Source organism: Gymnoscopelus microlampas (assembly GCF_963454915.1).
Source record: "Gymnoscopelus microlampas genome assembly, chromosome: 23".
NCBI classification, from domain to species: domain Eukaryota; kingdom Metazoa; phylum Chordata; class Actinopteri; order Myctophiformes; family Myctophidae; genus Gymnoscopelus; species Gymnoscopelus microlampas.
This window is the reverse complement of record NC_139960.1, coordinates 31,717,944-31,735,396: the sequence shown is the minus strand read 5'-3', so window position 1 is coordinate 31,735,396 and position 17,453 is coordinate 31,717,944. Positions and strand designations below refer to the sequence as shown.

The 17,453-nt window shown below is 42.1% G+C and overlaps 1 protein-coding gene across 4 annotated transcripts in view; it reads right to left on the bottom strand.

Annotated features, from left to right (window-relative positions):
- Window positions 1-17,453, bottom strand: part of abcc9 (ATP-binding cassette, sub-family C (CFTR/MRP), member 9) — an 84,387-nt gene that overhangs the window by 53,840 nt on the left and 13,094 nt on the right. For all 4 annotated transcript variants that reach the window (XR_014600234.1, XM_084050050.1, XM_084050051.1 and 1 more), the window contains exons 6-15: window positions 16,893-16,994; window positions 16,258-16,398; window positions 14,624-14,815; window positions 9,701-9,868; window positions 5,244-5,399; window positions 4,842-4,976; window positions 3,862-4,024; window positions 3,053-3,093; window positions 2,788-2,930; window positions 1,856-1,964 (exon numbers count right to left, since the gene is read on the bottom strand). Coding sequence is in view for 3 of the 4 variants with exons in the window: in XM_084050050.1 (XP_083906176.1) it covers window positions 1,856-1,964; window positions 2,788-2,930; window positions 3,053-3,093; window positions 3,862-4,024; window positions 4,842-4,976; window positions 5,244-5,399; window positions 9,701-9,868; window positions 14,624-14,815; window positions 16,258-16,398; window positions 16,893-16,994 (1,350 nt within the window). In the remaining variant the exon portion in view is untranslated. The remainder of the gene's footprint in view (window positions 1-1,855; window positions 1,965-2,787; window positions 2,931-3,052; window positions 3,094-3,861; window positions 4,025-4,841; window positions 4,977-5,243; window positions 5,400-9,700; window positions 9,869-14,623; window positions 14,816-16,257; window positions 16,399-16,892; window positions 16,995-17,453) is intronic.

The following is a 17,453-nucleotide window of genomic DNA, read 5'->3' as shown; positions in this document are numbered from 1 at the left end:
ATAAAGAAAAATGTTTTTCTTTAAGTCTTGTCTAAGGAGTTTTTCCTTAACCTCCATGCAGTGAGCGAGTCTCCGTCTGTCAGTTTACCCTTCTGTTTTTCGAGACCACCGCACCTGCAGTTAATCTTCACCAAAAGGACAAAAAAAGGCGCAACAGTTCTCCTGTTCTTGAGTAAAAGTACAAAAGTATTGGTATTCAAAAGCAAAAGTACTAAAATGTTTGAAAATAGCAGATCTACACGATGCGACGCGTTGTGAGCTTGTAGATCGGCTATTTTCAAATAGCCTATAGGTAAAAAATAGGGCTAAAGTGGTTAATGTATGTTTTATAATGTAATAATGTATATCTGCAAAGTAACTAGTAACTAAAGTACAGTACAGTACTTGAGTAAATGTACTTAGTTTCTTTACACCACTGGATCCCTGGCACAAAATCTTTTAGGATGGGGGTCTGCCACCAAATAGCCTACATAAATGTGTGGGTCCTTCACATGTAAATGTTTGAGAACCACTGCTGTACTGTATTATGTAATATGGGCGAAAAGAAATGATGAACTAAATCTGTCCAAAATGTCACACTACACTGAATTGTAACCTATACTCCACTGTACACTGGCCAAGCAATTTATGGGTCATTATACAAGTGTTTGACTCTAATTATAATGTGGCTCTGGTCCCTTAAGGCCTCCTTGAGTTATCCAACAGAAATAAACACCAGAAGACGGCGAACAGCTGAAAAAGTTGGCTGACACAACCAGACCATATCTCTCTCTCTCTCTCTCTCTCTCTCTCTCGCTCTCTCTCTCTCTCTCTCTCTCTCTCTCTCTCTCTCTCTCTCTCTCTCTCCCTCTCCCTCTCCCTCTCTCTCTCTCTCTCTCTCTCTCTCTCTCTCTCTCTCTCTCTCTCTCCCTCGTCCTCTCCCTCTCACATCATACAGTATGTGTGTGTGTGTGTGTGTGTGTGTGTGTGTGTGTGTGTGTGTGTGTGTGTGTGTGTGTGTGTGTGTGTGTGTGTGTGTGTGTGTGTGTGTGTGTGTGTGTGTGTGTGTGTGTGTGTGTGTGTGTGTGTGTGTGTCCAAGCACTTTAGCAACGGTTTTCACTTGCCTTTACTGTACAATAAAGGCAACACTGTGGTCAACATTTGTTCCTTTAAACAAAAACAATATTAATATTCATTGTTGTACATCAAATAGCAGATCTATTTTTTTGCAGAATGTTCGCCTATTCTGACATGCCAAGAATAGGGATGCTCGGGTTCATGCTCGGGTTCAAAATGGACTTAAATCTTAAAATGACACATGATGGGTTAAGAGACCCATCGGAATCATAAACTTGATTTAAACTTAGTTGCGCGCCTTTATTTGTAGATCGGCTGTTTAACTCCTATAGTGCTAATCCAGCTGGAACACAGCAGCCACCACATGACCTGACTGGGTGTAATCTCAGACAGGCCTGGGATTAGAAGCGCGGCTGTAATGTGCTGCTCTGTGATGTGATGTTAGATCATCCTTTAAATTCACACACCCTTCCTTTCCTTCACATCCCTTTAAGTTGCTGGCAGTGTTGGGCTTGTTACTTAAGTTGCTGGCAGTGTTGGGCTTGTTACTTAAATAAAGTAATATATTACCAGTGGTGGAAAGTAACTAAGTACATGTATTAAGTACATTCATAATATATTCACGTGAATAATGACATGCCCAAAATGAAACACTTCACCATCTACACACACCAGTTAGCTCCTTCTGACTGTTGTCAGTCGATCAATTGATTGACGAGGCATTGATAGTCTGGTGTGGGTGATAATCAATGGGTTTAGTCATTTAGTCATTGATGAGGTGACTGGATTGATACTCACTGTTCCAGGAAGTTTTTTGTACGTATCCAGTGAGCTGCACATGTCTCCATTTCTCCTGCTGTCATCTCCTATCTCATCACTCTGAAGAAACTCACCCAGCTTCTGAACACTGTAGACACACACACACACACACACACACACACACACACACACACACACACACACACACACACACACACACACACACACACACACACACACACACACACACACACACAGATCAGACAAACACACCCAAAAATCGAATGCACACAAAATCAAATGCACATAGTCATGCAAACAGGAGCACATACGAACATAAGCACACATACAAAGATACAAACAGAAGTCATTATAAGTAATATTTCACAATCCATCTCACTGTCTATCTCTGTTCCTCTGTCTCTCTCCTCCAGCCACACACACATTCCATTCCACCTCATCTCATTCCCCTCTGTCTATCCACTGTCCATTATTGTTTCCACCTGTGTCCTGTTAGCCCTTCTGTGTAAATAGGCTCTCCTGTTGTCCCTGTTCCTTTGCTACATCCTGACCTAAAGTATTATGTCGGGACAGTGAGGACACGGTCACACATCACATCGCGATGTGTTGTGAGCTTGTAGATTGTTTGTTTTCACTATTTTTAATAAAGCTTAAGTGGTCAATTCATGTTGAATGTTTCTATGTCCCGGGGAGACATCAAATCTTTTGGGTCCTTTGGACAGTTTTAAACTTTTTTGACCATTGTCACCCCCTCCACACTGTGGGGTCTGTTACCAGCCCCATGTTAACCAGATCACTAAAACAGCCTTCTTCCACCTCCGCAACATTACCCCACACTCTCACACCGCTGCAGAGACACTCACTCATGCCGTTCTCACTCATCACATCCAGACTCCATTATCACAATAGCCTCCTTAACGACGCATGCACACACGCACGCACACACAGACCTGATGAGGGCCTTGACAGCGAAGCGGACCACGGTGGACAGCAGGAACAGGGGGGTGACCAGGATGTGGAACAGAGCCAGAGCAGCGAAGGCCTCGGACGGACTGGGACCTTTTCCATTGATGAAGTTATGCATCACAAACGTCTGGAAACAAATCAAAATGCATTTGTCTGACAAGTTTCACGAAATAATCGTGTTCAAATTCAAGTCAGCCACAACCTCTTAGAAGCCCAGTTAACTCAATGAGTGTATTTAAAATGGCGTACCGCAAGCACAGCAGCGATGGGGATGGCAGCGTTCATGAAAACTGCAGGGAGACAAGACAGATAAGAGGTTAAACACCTAAGGTTTGAGAGAGAGAGAGAGAGAGAGAGAGAGAGAGAGAGAGAGAGAGAGAGAGAGAGAGAGAGAAAGAAAGAAAGAAAGAAACAAAGAAAGAAAGAAAGAAAGATGAACAATAACCATAGACAGACAGACAGGTTGTACTGGACTTGGCGATGTAGACCAACAGATGGGCAGACAGACAGACAGACGGGCAGACAGACAGACAGACAGACAGACAGACAGACAGACAGACAGACAGACAGACAGACAGACAGACAGACAGACAGACAGACTGGACATGGAGGTGTAGGCAGACAGACACACAGACGGACGGACAGACAGACAGACAGACAGACAGACAGACAGACAGACAGACAGACAGACAGACAGACAGACAGACAGACAGACAGACAGACAGACAATAACCATAGACAGACAGACAGGTTGTACTGGACTTGGCGATGTAGACCAACAGACGGGCAGACAGACAGACAGACAGACAGACAGACAGACAGACAGACAGACAGACATACTGGACATGGAGGTGTAGGCAGACAGACGGACAGACAGACAGACAGACAGACAGACAGACAGACAGACAGACAGACAGACAGGACAGTCGTACTGGACATTGAGGTGTAGGCAGACAGACAGACAGACAGACAGACAGTCGTACTGGACATGGAGGTGTAGGCAGACAGACAGACAGACAGACAGACAGACAGACAGACAGACAGACAGACAGTCGTACTGGACATGGAGGTGTAGAGGGCGAAGGTCTTCAGACAGGTGAGTTCCTTCTCTCGGGTGTCCTCCACACTGTCACAGAAGATGTTCTCCCAGGCGTACAGCTTCAGCAGCTTGATGCCCTTCAGGATCTCTGTGGTCTTCTTCAGACGTTCTGTGGAGTGGTCCTTCAATGGACACAAAACAGAAAAAATTGGGCCTCATCTTACTTCCTTCACAGGTGTTACCAATGATACTAATGAAGGCTCTGTTCCATTCTGGTCAGGGTGCTGATATCGTGCATGTTGGCTCACTAGAAACACTCCATTTTGGTTCCCAAATTGCCCCTTCTGGTGGGTGTGTAATGTAGTGTTATGGGGGTCCTTGAAAACAGACAACCACTATGCCACACTAAATGGAACAGGGCCTTAATTAGTATTATTGGTAACACCTGTGAAGGAAGTAAGGAAGGGGCCCAATTCATTCCCAATATGGCTGCTGTGCATAGAGCCTATTGTATTCAAGTAACAGTCGTGTATTCCACTGGTTCTCAACCTGTGGGTCGGGATCCCACATGAAATTGTAGGAGTTGAAATGTAATCCCTCAACTTGTCAGGGTGGGGGGTCCCCAGTTCAAATATGATTATTTCGGGGGGGTCGCGGCCTGAAAAGGTTGAGAACCACTGGTGTATTAAAAACTTGAGTTGAAAGTGCAAACTGATCCTTCAGGATTTAAGAGTTGACTGCTAAACAGCAGACATTTTACAGCAAATTACAACAAATGTGTATGGATTGATTTGATTGATTTTTATTTGGTGATATCACATGAAAAAGGACATGCGTTGCACAATAGCACTTTCCCGATATACAGGCATAGCATCACCGAGGATGAAAACACAATAAATTGTGGTCCTCTTCACAAAAAAGCAGTAATAACAAACAAAAACAAAACAATACAACAAAAACACAACAATATAACAAAAACACAACAATCATTCTACTGACCAGTGAGCTCTTCTGTGTGTTTGCCAGCTTGGTAGCGATGAGGTATTGGACCGGTGCCAACAGAACTATGACAGACGCTCCGATTAATGCGCTCCATCCCAGTTTATTGTAAAGTAAGATCACTCCCATCACGATCTGAACAGGGAGAGGAAACTCTTTGAGAACCAATGAATAATGAGATGCTAAACATGACAATAAAAATTTATTCATACACACACAGACACAGACACAGACACAGACACAGGCACAGGCACAGGCAGACACACACACACACACACACACACACACACACACACACACACACACACACACACACACACACACACACACACACACACACACACACACACACACACACACACACACACACACACACACACACACACACACACACACAGTCACCTGCACTGGCATGGCCCAGAGGTTGGGACACAGGAAGAGGAACCACATGAGCTGGTTGGTTTCTATGGCGACCAGGTTGTTGATCTGACCCAGGGTCATCTCCCCCATGGACATGTTGGAGGTGGACAGACGCAGGATCTTGTTGTAAATCATCGCCTGGTTCACACGCATAATAAGAATAGTAAGAATAATAATACATCTAATAATAAACTAGGGGTGCAAAGGTTAATTGAACTAATAGATTTAAGCAACTATAGAAAAATAATCTATTTTAATCAATCTGTAATAAATCTTCAAAAAGAGTGAAAATTGCAGATCTACAAGCGCCACTATTAACCTTATTATGTGTTATTAATGCTATACAAGTCTTGCTATTAATATTGTTAATATTTTTTGTTAGATTATAACAACAATATATTTGTAAGCGGGCGGTACACTTGTTAACAGTTTATAGTTTCTAACACTTTTGGGGTGATTTTAATGGCTGCTCTGGCTTTTGTTTGGAACCCAGACAGTTTTTAAGTTTCTAGGTTCAGTATTTTGATATTTGATATTAATGTAATCTTACTTCCTTTATAAACCGATTGTGACTTCAAATTTTAACCATGTTAGATTAATTGAAAACACACATCCTTGGTTCTGGTGACTGATATTGTCCTTCTAATGCATGAGAGGGCCATGGTTTTTGTTTTAGTTTTTCATTTTCAAAACTAAAATATTAAAATAAATGAAAAAAGTATGCCCTAATATCAGTCACCAGAACCAGGGATATGTATTAAAATGGAGTTAATGGGTTTATATAGGGGGTGTGTCTGATAAAATGAATATCTAAATATTGAATCAAGCAACTTAAAGACTGTATGGGGTGCACACAAAAGTCACAGTAGACGTTAAAATGTCCTGTTCCTCTTAATTTTCCCATAGCTTCATTTCATTGGCTGATTTAATTGGTTAATTTGATTGATTTCAGCTGAGTCAATCATATGGACCTATGGGGAAATTAACTGGAACAGGAAATGGATATGCCAGCTTCTGGAAACCTGCAGAGCCTATTATGCACTTATTGACAATGAACTACAGTCTGCCTTTTGCATCTAATGTACCTGGTCTAAAGTGGCAACAATGCTTTATTAAGGTTAATACATACTTTATTAACAAATCCTTTATTATGCACTTATTAACAGTTAACTATGCATTTTGCATCTACCTGGTCTAAAGTGGGAACAATGTGGTATTAAGGTTAATAAATACTTTATTAAAATATGAATTTCCTCTTCTGGTTTATCGTTATTTTAATTGTAATTTTATTTTTTGAAATCAGCAAATCAAATTAAGCTATGGGAAATGAACCAAAACAGGAAACGGGTATGACACCTCTACAGGCATAACAACACTACAGTTAAGCAGAGAGCCTAGAAAGTATTTGTTAACCTTAATAAGCCATTGTTCCCACTTTAGACCAGGTAGATGCAAAATGCATATTTAACTGTTAACACATTGGCTGCCAGCTTTTTCAATTTTTCCCTACAGTAGGCTGCCAGACTTTTTCAATGAGAAAAAAAAAGCACTTAGGAGCCGAGATACAGAATTTTTAAGTTTTCAGTTATAAGGAAGTGTCTGGGAGCAAAACTCTTCGGAAAATCATATCTCCTTGGTCTTTGGGTTTTTTTAAAAATTAAAAAAAAAAAATATATATATATTTTGAAAAAATGTTTTTTTGAAAGAACGCAGATCTGCGTCCTTGGCAGCCAACGGGCTTTTGCGCAAATGAACGCAGATCTGCGTTCTTGGCAGCCAATGTGTTAATAAGTGCATAGCTAACCACTAATAAATGCATAATAAACTATGTTTTAATGTTAATAAAGCAACAACACAGCTTAGTAAAGGTTGAACACTGAGATAAATGTTAGTGAGGCTGAATACATGTGTTAGTTAATGCTATATAAACAACTTTTAGAGACTTTTTGTGCACCCCAGACAGTTTTTTAGTTGCTTGATTCAATATTTAGATATTCATTTTATCAGACACACCCCCTATGTAAAGCCATTATAACTCCATTTTAATACACATCCCTGGTTCTGGTGACTGATATTAGGCCGTACTTTGTTAAATTTATTTTTATATATTTGTTTTGAAAATGAAAAACGAAAAACACGGCCCTATCATGTATTAGAAAGACAATATCAGTCACCAGAACCAAGGATGTGTGTTTTCAATGAATCTAACATGGTTAAAATGGAGTTTGAAGTCACAATGGGTTTATAAAGGAAGTAAGATAAAATATTAACATAAAATATCAAAACACTGAACCTAGACATGTAAAAACTGCCTGGGTTCCACACAATAGCCAGAGTAGCCATTAAAATCACCCCAAAAGTGTTACAAACTAGAAACTGTTAACAAGTGTCTTATAACCGCTTACAAATGTCTTATAATGTAACACAAATATTAACAATGCTATTATCAAGACTTATATATATATATAGCATTAACAACACATAATAAGGTTAATAAACAGCTTATAAGAACTTCATAAGTGCCTTATTAACTACTAATTAAATGCTTATTATGGCTTTACAATATAACATAAGGGTAAACTGACAGACAGAGACTCGCTCACTGCATGGAGGTTAAGGAAAAACTCCTTGGACAATAAAAACATTTTTCTTTATTTTTAGATGCCCATAATGTGCTCGGTGCTCAGTGGATTAAAAAGCAAACGTTTCAGTCCTCCCAGGACCTTCGTCAGTGCTATACTATTAGGTGTACACAAAGGTCCTGGGAGGGAGGACTGAAACGTTTGCTTTTTAATCCACTGAGCACCGAGCACATTATGGGCATCTAAAAATAAAGAAAAATGTTTTTCTTGTCTAAGGAGTTTTTCCTTAACCTCCATGCAGTGAGCGAGTCTCCGTCTGTCAGTTTACCCTTATGTTTTTCGAGACCACCGCACCTGCAGTTAATCTTCACCAAAAGGACAAAAAAAGGCGCAACAGTTCTCCTGTTCTTTACAATATAACAAAAATGTTTTTTAAAATGCCATTATTATCACTTACATCGGCTTTAACAACATAATAATGTTAATACAGATCTTATAATTGTCTTATTAACTGTTAATTAATGCGTATTAGGGTCTAATAATATACCAAGTGTATTAACCATGCTATTATAAACAATAACATAGCTTTTATTGACAAATAATAAGGTTAACAAGCATCTTACTTACTTATAGTAAGGACTTATAAGTATCTTATTAACGGTTAATTAATGTTTGTTAATAGGATGTTTGTTTAAAGTGCTACCAAGTTTTTTTTTTATCGACCACTAGTTGAGAAACAGTGCACTAAATGACCTGGTGTTGCATGATGACTCGTCAATGTTGTTACTGAGAAGTCGGACGTCAAGAACTTCCACAGAAAAGGGAGTTAGAATCTCAAGGGAAAGTGTACCGGATTGCATGGTTGAGTCACCATTATTAGGAAATATGGCCATATAAACAATCGCATGTGTCTGCTCACTCATACATGAGTTGCAATGAATCAGTTAAGAGTTTAATATGGAAGGTTAAGAGAACAGAATAAGGGCAACCATGGGAAACGAATAGATCAGTGGTTCTCAACCGTTTTTGAGTTCTGGACCACTAGCATATCTCAGTTAAATAATGAATGTTAAGGGCTTGATTTAATTCACCTCGAATTAACAAATTAAATGAAGCCCTTAACAGTCCTTTTTTAATTTCAAGTTTTTTCCCCCACACCACGCCCATATCCAACCCCAAACAGTGGTCCCCAGGTTGATTCTTAGTCAGGGTGGTGGTCCCTGGTTCATAATCAGTTGAAAACCCCTGTTCTAAAGTAAACTCATCAGCCAGTTTCAGTTTCAGAGTGAAACTATTGCATAATATACTGTATATAACATGTAGGTTTATGCCATTAGGGCTAAAAGTGAACTTTAACCTCTCTATAATTAGACATCCCATTTGTACCCTGAGGACACATCTACACATCTTGATTGTCACAAAACGTTGATTTGACACATTAAGGCCTGAAGAAAGATCTGTCCAGAGCAGCATGTCATCATCTAACAACGCCTCACAGTCTTAAAGGAATACTTCACCCAAAGGAACTTATTTTCTATGAATTACTCACCCCACAAAGCCCTGAGTTCTTTTGTTTCCTTTTTTGTCGCATTCCTGAAACAATAATCCAATATTTGAACCGTCTATACTTCGTAATACCGGAGTCCTGCAGGGACCTATACTAGCCTCCCTCCTATTTTTAGCTGTACACTTAATATCTTCAGCGAAAATAGCAGATCTACAAGCTGACAACGCGGCACGACGCGTTGTCAGCTTGTAGATCTGCTACTTTTGGCCGAATGTTTGCCCCAGAATAGGGACGCTACATAGGGTTTGTGCGGTTAAAACCTACATTTCCCATGCACCCCCTTCTCTCACCAGCAGGGCTCCCCGTAGGTTGATGCCGGTCTCTATGGTGACGTAGTAGGACGCCTGTAGGAAGGTCCTCTGCAGGACCAGTGCCAGGAAGAGAAGGACGGCCAACACCGACGAATTCTCCAACAGCTCCGAGGACGACATGAAGTACACACCTAGAAAGTGTGTCGCCTGTGTGAACACACACACACACAGACATACATACATACATACATACATACATACACGCGCACGCACGCACGCACACATCAGAATCTGAATCAGTTTTATTTATCACATCACAGTTTACAGATGTAAATTGGGTGTAAGTGGGTGGATTATTTTATTTTTGTGCACGCTCTATTGCTTTGTAGTATACTGTGAGAGGAGAGAGGATAGAGGTAGACTGATCCCTGGATTGGATTATAGTAATACAGTCATTTTAGATCAAATAAAGGGTACAGTGACCTTTTCAAGTCCGGTAGAGTGTTTTTTTCCACACCGTTTCAACGTGAATGGGGAGTGCATGATGTTTAGACATGTTGGCTCAGATCTACTGAAGTATACACTACATACACTTATGTACACACAACCCTTTTAAGAGAGGGTCAATCTCTGCTAATGGCTAGGAGTCTAAATGAGAGTGGTGCTTTAAGGGCGATCGTGTCTTCTCTTTTGCTGCCCCCCGAGGCTTTGAAACAGTTTAACCCCTTGAACCCCAGCGTCCATTATTGGCCAAGTTGTCTGCATCAATGCAGGCATGTACAGACATCAGCATACGTTGCTGTCCGGCAGAAACCAGCTAACTCCATTTTGATGCTTTTGCATTTTTTTCCATAAATCAGGGCCATTGAACACCCTTTACGTCTGTGTGTTGGTAAAAAAAATATTGAACCAATGAAAAGTATTAAAAAGCGCTTCTGACAAAACCAGCTAACTCCATTGGATCCTCAAACTTTCTGCTAACCTTTTGCTGACTCCAGGCTCCACCCCCTTTTGACCTCCAACCTCATTGTGAGCTTGGAGGTCCATTCAGCTGTTCTTATCATTGAAGAACAAAACCTCCTAACTTTTTCATTACCTGAAAAATGAATATTTGGAGTTAGCTGGTTTCTGCCACGCACACACGCACACGCACACGCATACACGCACACACACAAACACACACACACACACACACACACACACACACACACACACACACACACACACACACACACGTCACACACAAAGAGTACTACAGTACAGTACATAAAAAAGACCAGTCTGATGTTTTGCAGACCTACCTGCCCTCTGTGTTAAACTGAGATTGTGTGTGTGTGTGTGTGTGTGTGTGTGTGTGTGTGTGTGTGTGTGTGTGTGTGTGTGTGTGTGTGTGTGTGTGTGTGTGTGTGTGTGTGTGTGTGTGCGTGTGCGTGTGTGTGTGTGAGAGAGAGAGAGAGAGAGAAGGTGTGAGGTGAGTGGTGAATTTTCCACGTCAGTGAGAAATGCATGCTGCTCAGTCAGAGATGCTCATAGGCCTGCGTCCTGCGTCTCTGACGCACCATATTGAAAAAGGACGCATTCACGGCACCCTCGTTGCGTCCATGGGACGCACTACAATTTAGCGGAAATTACCGCGGATTTGAAGGCCATCCGTGGATTTCAAAGCCGTCCGCGGATTACAAGGCATAGTGCAGGAAACAAGAAAAATCTCGGTAAAACACCGCCGTATGGAGAAGTATTCTCACTCTGTCTCAGGGCATTGCGAGCTGCTGCTAGAGGGAGAGAGTGAAAGTGCTGCGCAACTTACAGCCCAACTTCAAAGCAAGTTAACGATGGCTCGTTGACCCCAATTTGACCACTAGGCAATCAACACTGAACAGCACTAATTAATGGCAGCTGTGATTCTTGTGTCTTTCCGTGCAGCCAGATATCAAATAATTCCCTGTAGAGCAGGGGTCTTCAGTGTTTTCAGGCCAAGGACCCCCTAGTTGAGAGAGAGATGAAGCAGGGACCCCCTCTATATTGTATAAAATTGTGTTTCAGATAAACTTTTGCTGCTCTTTTTTCCCTTTACACACCTATAACTCCAAAAATAGCCGATCTACAAGCTCACAAGTGAGAGCTTGTAGATCTGCTATTTTTGGCTAAAGTTCTCCTCAGAAAAGGGATACTAGGATTCAAGTGGTTAATGTAAAAAAAAAAATCAAGTACTACAAGTACTACAAGTACTAGTTGTCGGATTTGGAATTGTGTACTTTTCTTTCAGATACATGTTCTACATGAATATAACCATATAAGATGAAACACGAGTTAAACGCTGTGCATTTTTGTGGGACCCATAAAATGTCCCTGGGACCCATCTAAAAGACCACCCTTGCATCCCAGGACCCATTGCATTGAAAACCTAGCAACATCACTGTGCTCTGCTTTCTCTCTCATTACCCAGCAGACCTGCAGACACTGGCATGGAAGACACAACAACACCGTAGCTTCATAGAAGAAGCTTTACCACTGTCAACCACACAGCCTAATACACTGAATGAAGTGCTGCTGTTGACATTCTGCAGGCGTCCCCCCCCCTCTCTCTCTCTCTCTCTCTCTCTCTCTCTCTCTCTCTCTCTCTCTCTCTCTCTCTCTCTCTCTGAGCTGGCACTGTGCAAAAGACTAATCTCTAATACCAACTCTTGACAGTGTTCAAATAGACTGAATTAATGGCTTCTGTTATAAGTGTCTGCCCCCCCTCTCGCTCTCCCTCTCTCTATAATATCATGTTTTTACTGGCCCAGCATGGCTTTAAAAAGAGATGTTCTCTGGGATAATCTGAGTTGTTTCCTCTGCCAAATGGACTATCATGGTCTGTTCTCTCTCTCTCTCTCTCTCTCTCTCTCTCTCTCTCTCTCTCTCTCTCTTTGTGTACAGTACCCTCTTCAACACACTGTCATGGACCCATGCTGTTTTCTGGACTAATGTTCATTAATAATACACTATCCGATGGTTGATGTCCCAGAATAACCCCAACACCTTATCCACCCCATATCTGAACTTCCAGCCCTCCATAAAGAGCTGGCTTAACCACTTAAAGCCCTGTCGTCTTAGAGAACTGGACTTGGGTTACAACTGACCACTTTTTCCATCTACGCAAAATCTCTTTGCCAAAAATAGCCAATCTATTTTAGTTTTTCTGCTGTTATTCTGCTATTTTTGGCTAATGTTCCTCCCAGAATATGGAACGCTGGGGTTTCAACTGGTTAATAGCAGCTGGACTGAATTAGAACCATCAATTAGTCAAGTTGAAACGGGTTCCATTTACAGTAACACCCCATGTTGTTTTTGTGCTATTTTAGTTGTCTAGTAGTACGTTGGAAATCATATTTTTCCGTATGCCTCTGCTGCTCTCGGGTAGGTCTGGGGTTTAGAAGTTCGGGGGGACCCATGAAGACCTCGAGGCTGAAGTGATCATGTCTCTGATCTCAGGGATTTAATGCCGGTGATGGGTCTCTTTATTTCACACACTCTCACACACGAACGCACGCACTACAAGTGTTACATCATGAGTGGGATCAACCCTCATTGCCTTGATTATGATGGAAGTGAGTCATCCATTGGCGAGCTGAACCACCTAGCTTGTATCTAATTGGTCAGACACCGTCTGTGCGTGCATTGTTGTGTGCAGGCGTTTGTGTGTGACACACAGACAAAGATGTTATCACAGAGTGAGGTCACACTTTCTGTCACTGATGCAATTATGAAACATTTGGATGCACACACAGACACAGACACACACACACACACACACACACACCCACACACACACACACACACACACACACACACACACACACACACACACACACACACACACACACACACACACACACACACACACACACACACACACAGTCATGCTATAGTGTATGAGTGTATGGAAACAGTGACCACAAACATGATGCTGTTTATCTCCTTTGTTTTTAAGTTCACAGTCGTAACATTCCTTCTTAGTTAACTCTATTTTCATATTCTTTCTAAATCGTATTCACTAATGGATGATGTTTTGAGTCACACTATAAAAATGTACTCTGTTCTCATCTAGTCATCTACTCTCTTGTCCTCTTATCCAACGCATTCTCACTCCCAACACGGCATAATGGTTGAACCTTGGTCAAGGTACATTTTGCGTCCGATGCGGATGCTGGGGACAGACTTTGGCCCGATTCATACTTCGCCGTGTGTCGCTGTCACGCAACGATGCATAAATTAGGCATTCCACGTCCCATGTTGAGGAGGACGTATGATAACTGATTCCAAAGCTATCTGCATGCAAAAACAATGCTGCTGAGTCAGCAGAAGCGGATATCACACAGCTCCGTACGGACACTCGCTCGGCTAATGCCTCGCTGGGGCAAGGCGTCATAGGAGCAACAAATCCACTTCTGACAGTTCTCCCGCGTCCTGCTTTGTTATAACTTGTTTTCAATGTCTTTTCAACGGTTTTAATGGCAACATTGCCTTTAAATCCGCTGTCGGCCACGTGACTACAGATTGTAAAGTGACGCAAAAGGGGTGCCCAGTGAGAACATACTCGGCTTGTGATTGGCTGAGACGGGGGGAAGTGAGCGCTCATTTTGCCTCATGTCACAAGCGAATCTGTCCACCATGGCTTGCCAATTTGCCAATTTGATTAGATTTGTTCATTTTGATTTAATTGTGTGCAACCAGTCTTAAACAGAAGGTTAGAAGACAATAAGAAAAATACAGTAAAGTCATAGACTCATTTCCACTGTGATCCCCATTACACAGAATCGAAAAACATACAAAATGTAAAAAGCTAAACAACAAATTACAGCAAATACCTTATGGTACATACATCAGCATGGAGTTGATTTATTATTATTTTTCCTGGATATTTACGGTTTTGGACGTACTAGATTTCCACTTGAAAGCGACTGCTACTAACACACGTACCTCTTCTGATTTGACTTTGACGGTGGTGTTGTTGCTGCCCAGGTGTTCCACGATGCTGGAGATGCAGAGCGGCCCGGCGAAGCCCAGCAGGTCGGCCAGGTAGCGGAACGTGCTGCTGAGGAGGATGGGCCGCCCGAACGCCCGGTACATGGAGCGCCAGATGGACGGAGCCTGGTCCGGATCCTCTGGTGTCTACATGGGTCAAAGGTTAATTTAACCAATCAGTATGGTAGAGCACTGTTTCCCAAACAGTGGGCCGGGACCCATTTGTGGGTCGCGGACCAATTTTTATGGGTTGTGAGTAAATATCCCGGCCCGAACAATTACCATACTTTTAGGCCCGACAACCCCAAAAAACCCAAAAGGTGTCATTATGTGCTAATGTCCTCAAAGTCACGCATCCTACAAACTTTGAACTGAACAGATTCGACCTTCCGTTCCAGAGATAATGGCCAAGAAATCTTGAAAACGGCCACTTTCACCAATTTTCGATTGAGTTTTGGCCATTGTCGCCCGTCTTTCTTCAATAACACGGGCTAGGAAGGTTGGGCGGCGACAAACTAGATACCTGAGTAAAGTTCACTTTGATCCACAACCAAGTGGGTAGGGTCGGGTTCCGGCAGAATTTGAGAACTCTAGGACCCGCCCTCGCTGCGGTTTACAATAGCATAAATTTCCGGCCGCATTTCGGACCGGATATCAACCGGATATAGAAAGATGGCGGATTTGAAATCGCTGCAAAATAGGCTTCATTTACGGTCTATAGAAACCAATGGCGTGACACTGTCCATATTTATGATTATGTTTTTAATGTTTTTTATCTATAACTGGACCAATCGGCGTGACACTTTGCACACACACTCCCTAGAGGCCAAAGGAAAACCCATAGACGTATAAAGGTAGACGCCTCCTTCGGCTCTGAGGCATTGGTATCTCGGGCATCATTTTAGAGAGAACGCCCCCTTCCGTGTGTCACAGAAGGGGGCGTTCGGTAGGCCAATCAGAGGCAGGTGGGGGCGGGTCTTTTCGTAAGATGCAGCTACGCAGCAAAAGTCAGTTAGACGCGCTGTGATTGGCCAATAGTCAACGCGCTGTGATTGGCCAGTAGTCAACGCGCTGTGATATGCCAGTAGTCAACGCGCTGTGATTGGCCAGTAGTCACTTTGAATGGTACTGTAGCTTGCCTCCTCTAAATGGCGACTGCGATACCATTCGCTCCAACGAACTGCAGAGGCCAATGAGGTATCTAGGTTTCTATATCTATGGAAAAACCTCTGCCCTGCATTTTATAGCACCACCAGGAAGCCAAATTTAGCAACGCACATTTCTTGATATTACTCCCACAGATTTTGTCCAAACATCACGCAAATCGGTACACAGTATCCCTATAGTCATGTGATGAACACAGGATCTCCGATTTGTCATAATCCATCCTGATTGGTTAAGATAGACGGTCATTTTTATTTTTATTTGATCATATTATCATATCAATCTTAGTGTTTTGCCAATTGTTTGGATGCCCACATGCAATATCCTCACAACCCAGAGGTTGAGAATCACTGGACTAGGACGGCTCACGAGATGACAATTAATGGTAAAGTAAAATGTCATGATGGTGTGAGCGACGGCCGTACCCTCTGGTCTTCATAGGCGTCTTTCAGTTTCAGGTAGTTGGTCAGGGCTCTCATGGCGATGGGCAGCTTGCCGATCTTCTTCAACTCGATGGGTCTCTTATGAGCTCCGATGATCAGAGGGTTCATCCACCAATACGTGGCCTGGGATGAAGAGAAGAGAGAGACGAGGCCTTATTCACAGTAGTAGTCCAGGGCTGGGCCATATGGACACAATCAAATATCTGACCAATGACCTCCACATCAATATTGTGACAATATTTATTTAGTCGACCGACGAGTGTTTGGACGTGTCGTTGTGAGCCTGTAGAAGTTTAAATTGTCTATTTCCATATTTCAACATTTTTGAGATTTTTTAAAGTATAAATTAGGGTTTAAAGCAGCACAATGCAACTTTTTTTTAATTTATAAATATAAATCTGTATGGTAGGTAGCGTATGTTAATACAATATAACTTATACAATTGGGGTGGTTGTATTTTGTCTCCCTGCTCTTCTATTGAGACATTTAGATCGTGTCAAAGGTCATATTCACCTAAGGATCTGACACAAATTCATTTCCATATCTGCTCTAGACCCAGACCTGATCATCAACCTGCAAAGTGAACGGACCACAGTCTAGCGTGTGTATGTATGTACCTTGGATAGCAGGTTGACAAACGGCTGTAGGAAGCGAACCCCCAGGTCTTGCAGATCCTCTGGTGGTTTGACCTTCTGAGGGTTGGCAAAGAACACGTATTTCTACACAGAGACAAAGGGAAAAGAGAACATGGGAGTCAAATATAGATTTAGTACTAACCACATGAACCCTATCGTCCCAATTCTGGGCATGTCATAATCGGAAAACATTTCACAAAAATTGGAAAACAATGAAAATACAACAACGACAATAGACAATCTACAAGCTCACAACAACGAACGTGAGCTTGTAGATTGGCTATTCTCAGCGAATAGATTTGGTATCTACGGAAAAAAGGAGTGGACCAATTATAGACCCCTGGGGGACTACGTCAACTAAGTACAGTAAATAGGGTTTAAGTGGTTAAAATAAGATATACAAGTAAACACAAAAACAGATTAAACAGCAGCATAGTGCTTTGCCACAAACAGCCTACTCCTACAGATAGAAAAGAGGGACAATTCAAGCAACCTGGACATATATGGTACAGTGTGAGACGCTTTCCCTGACCTATAACAGTA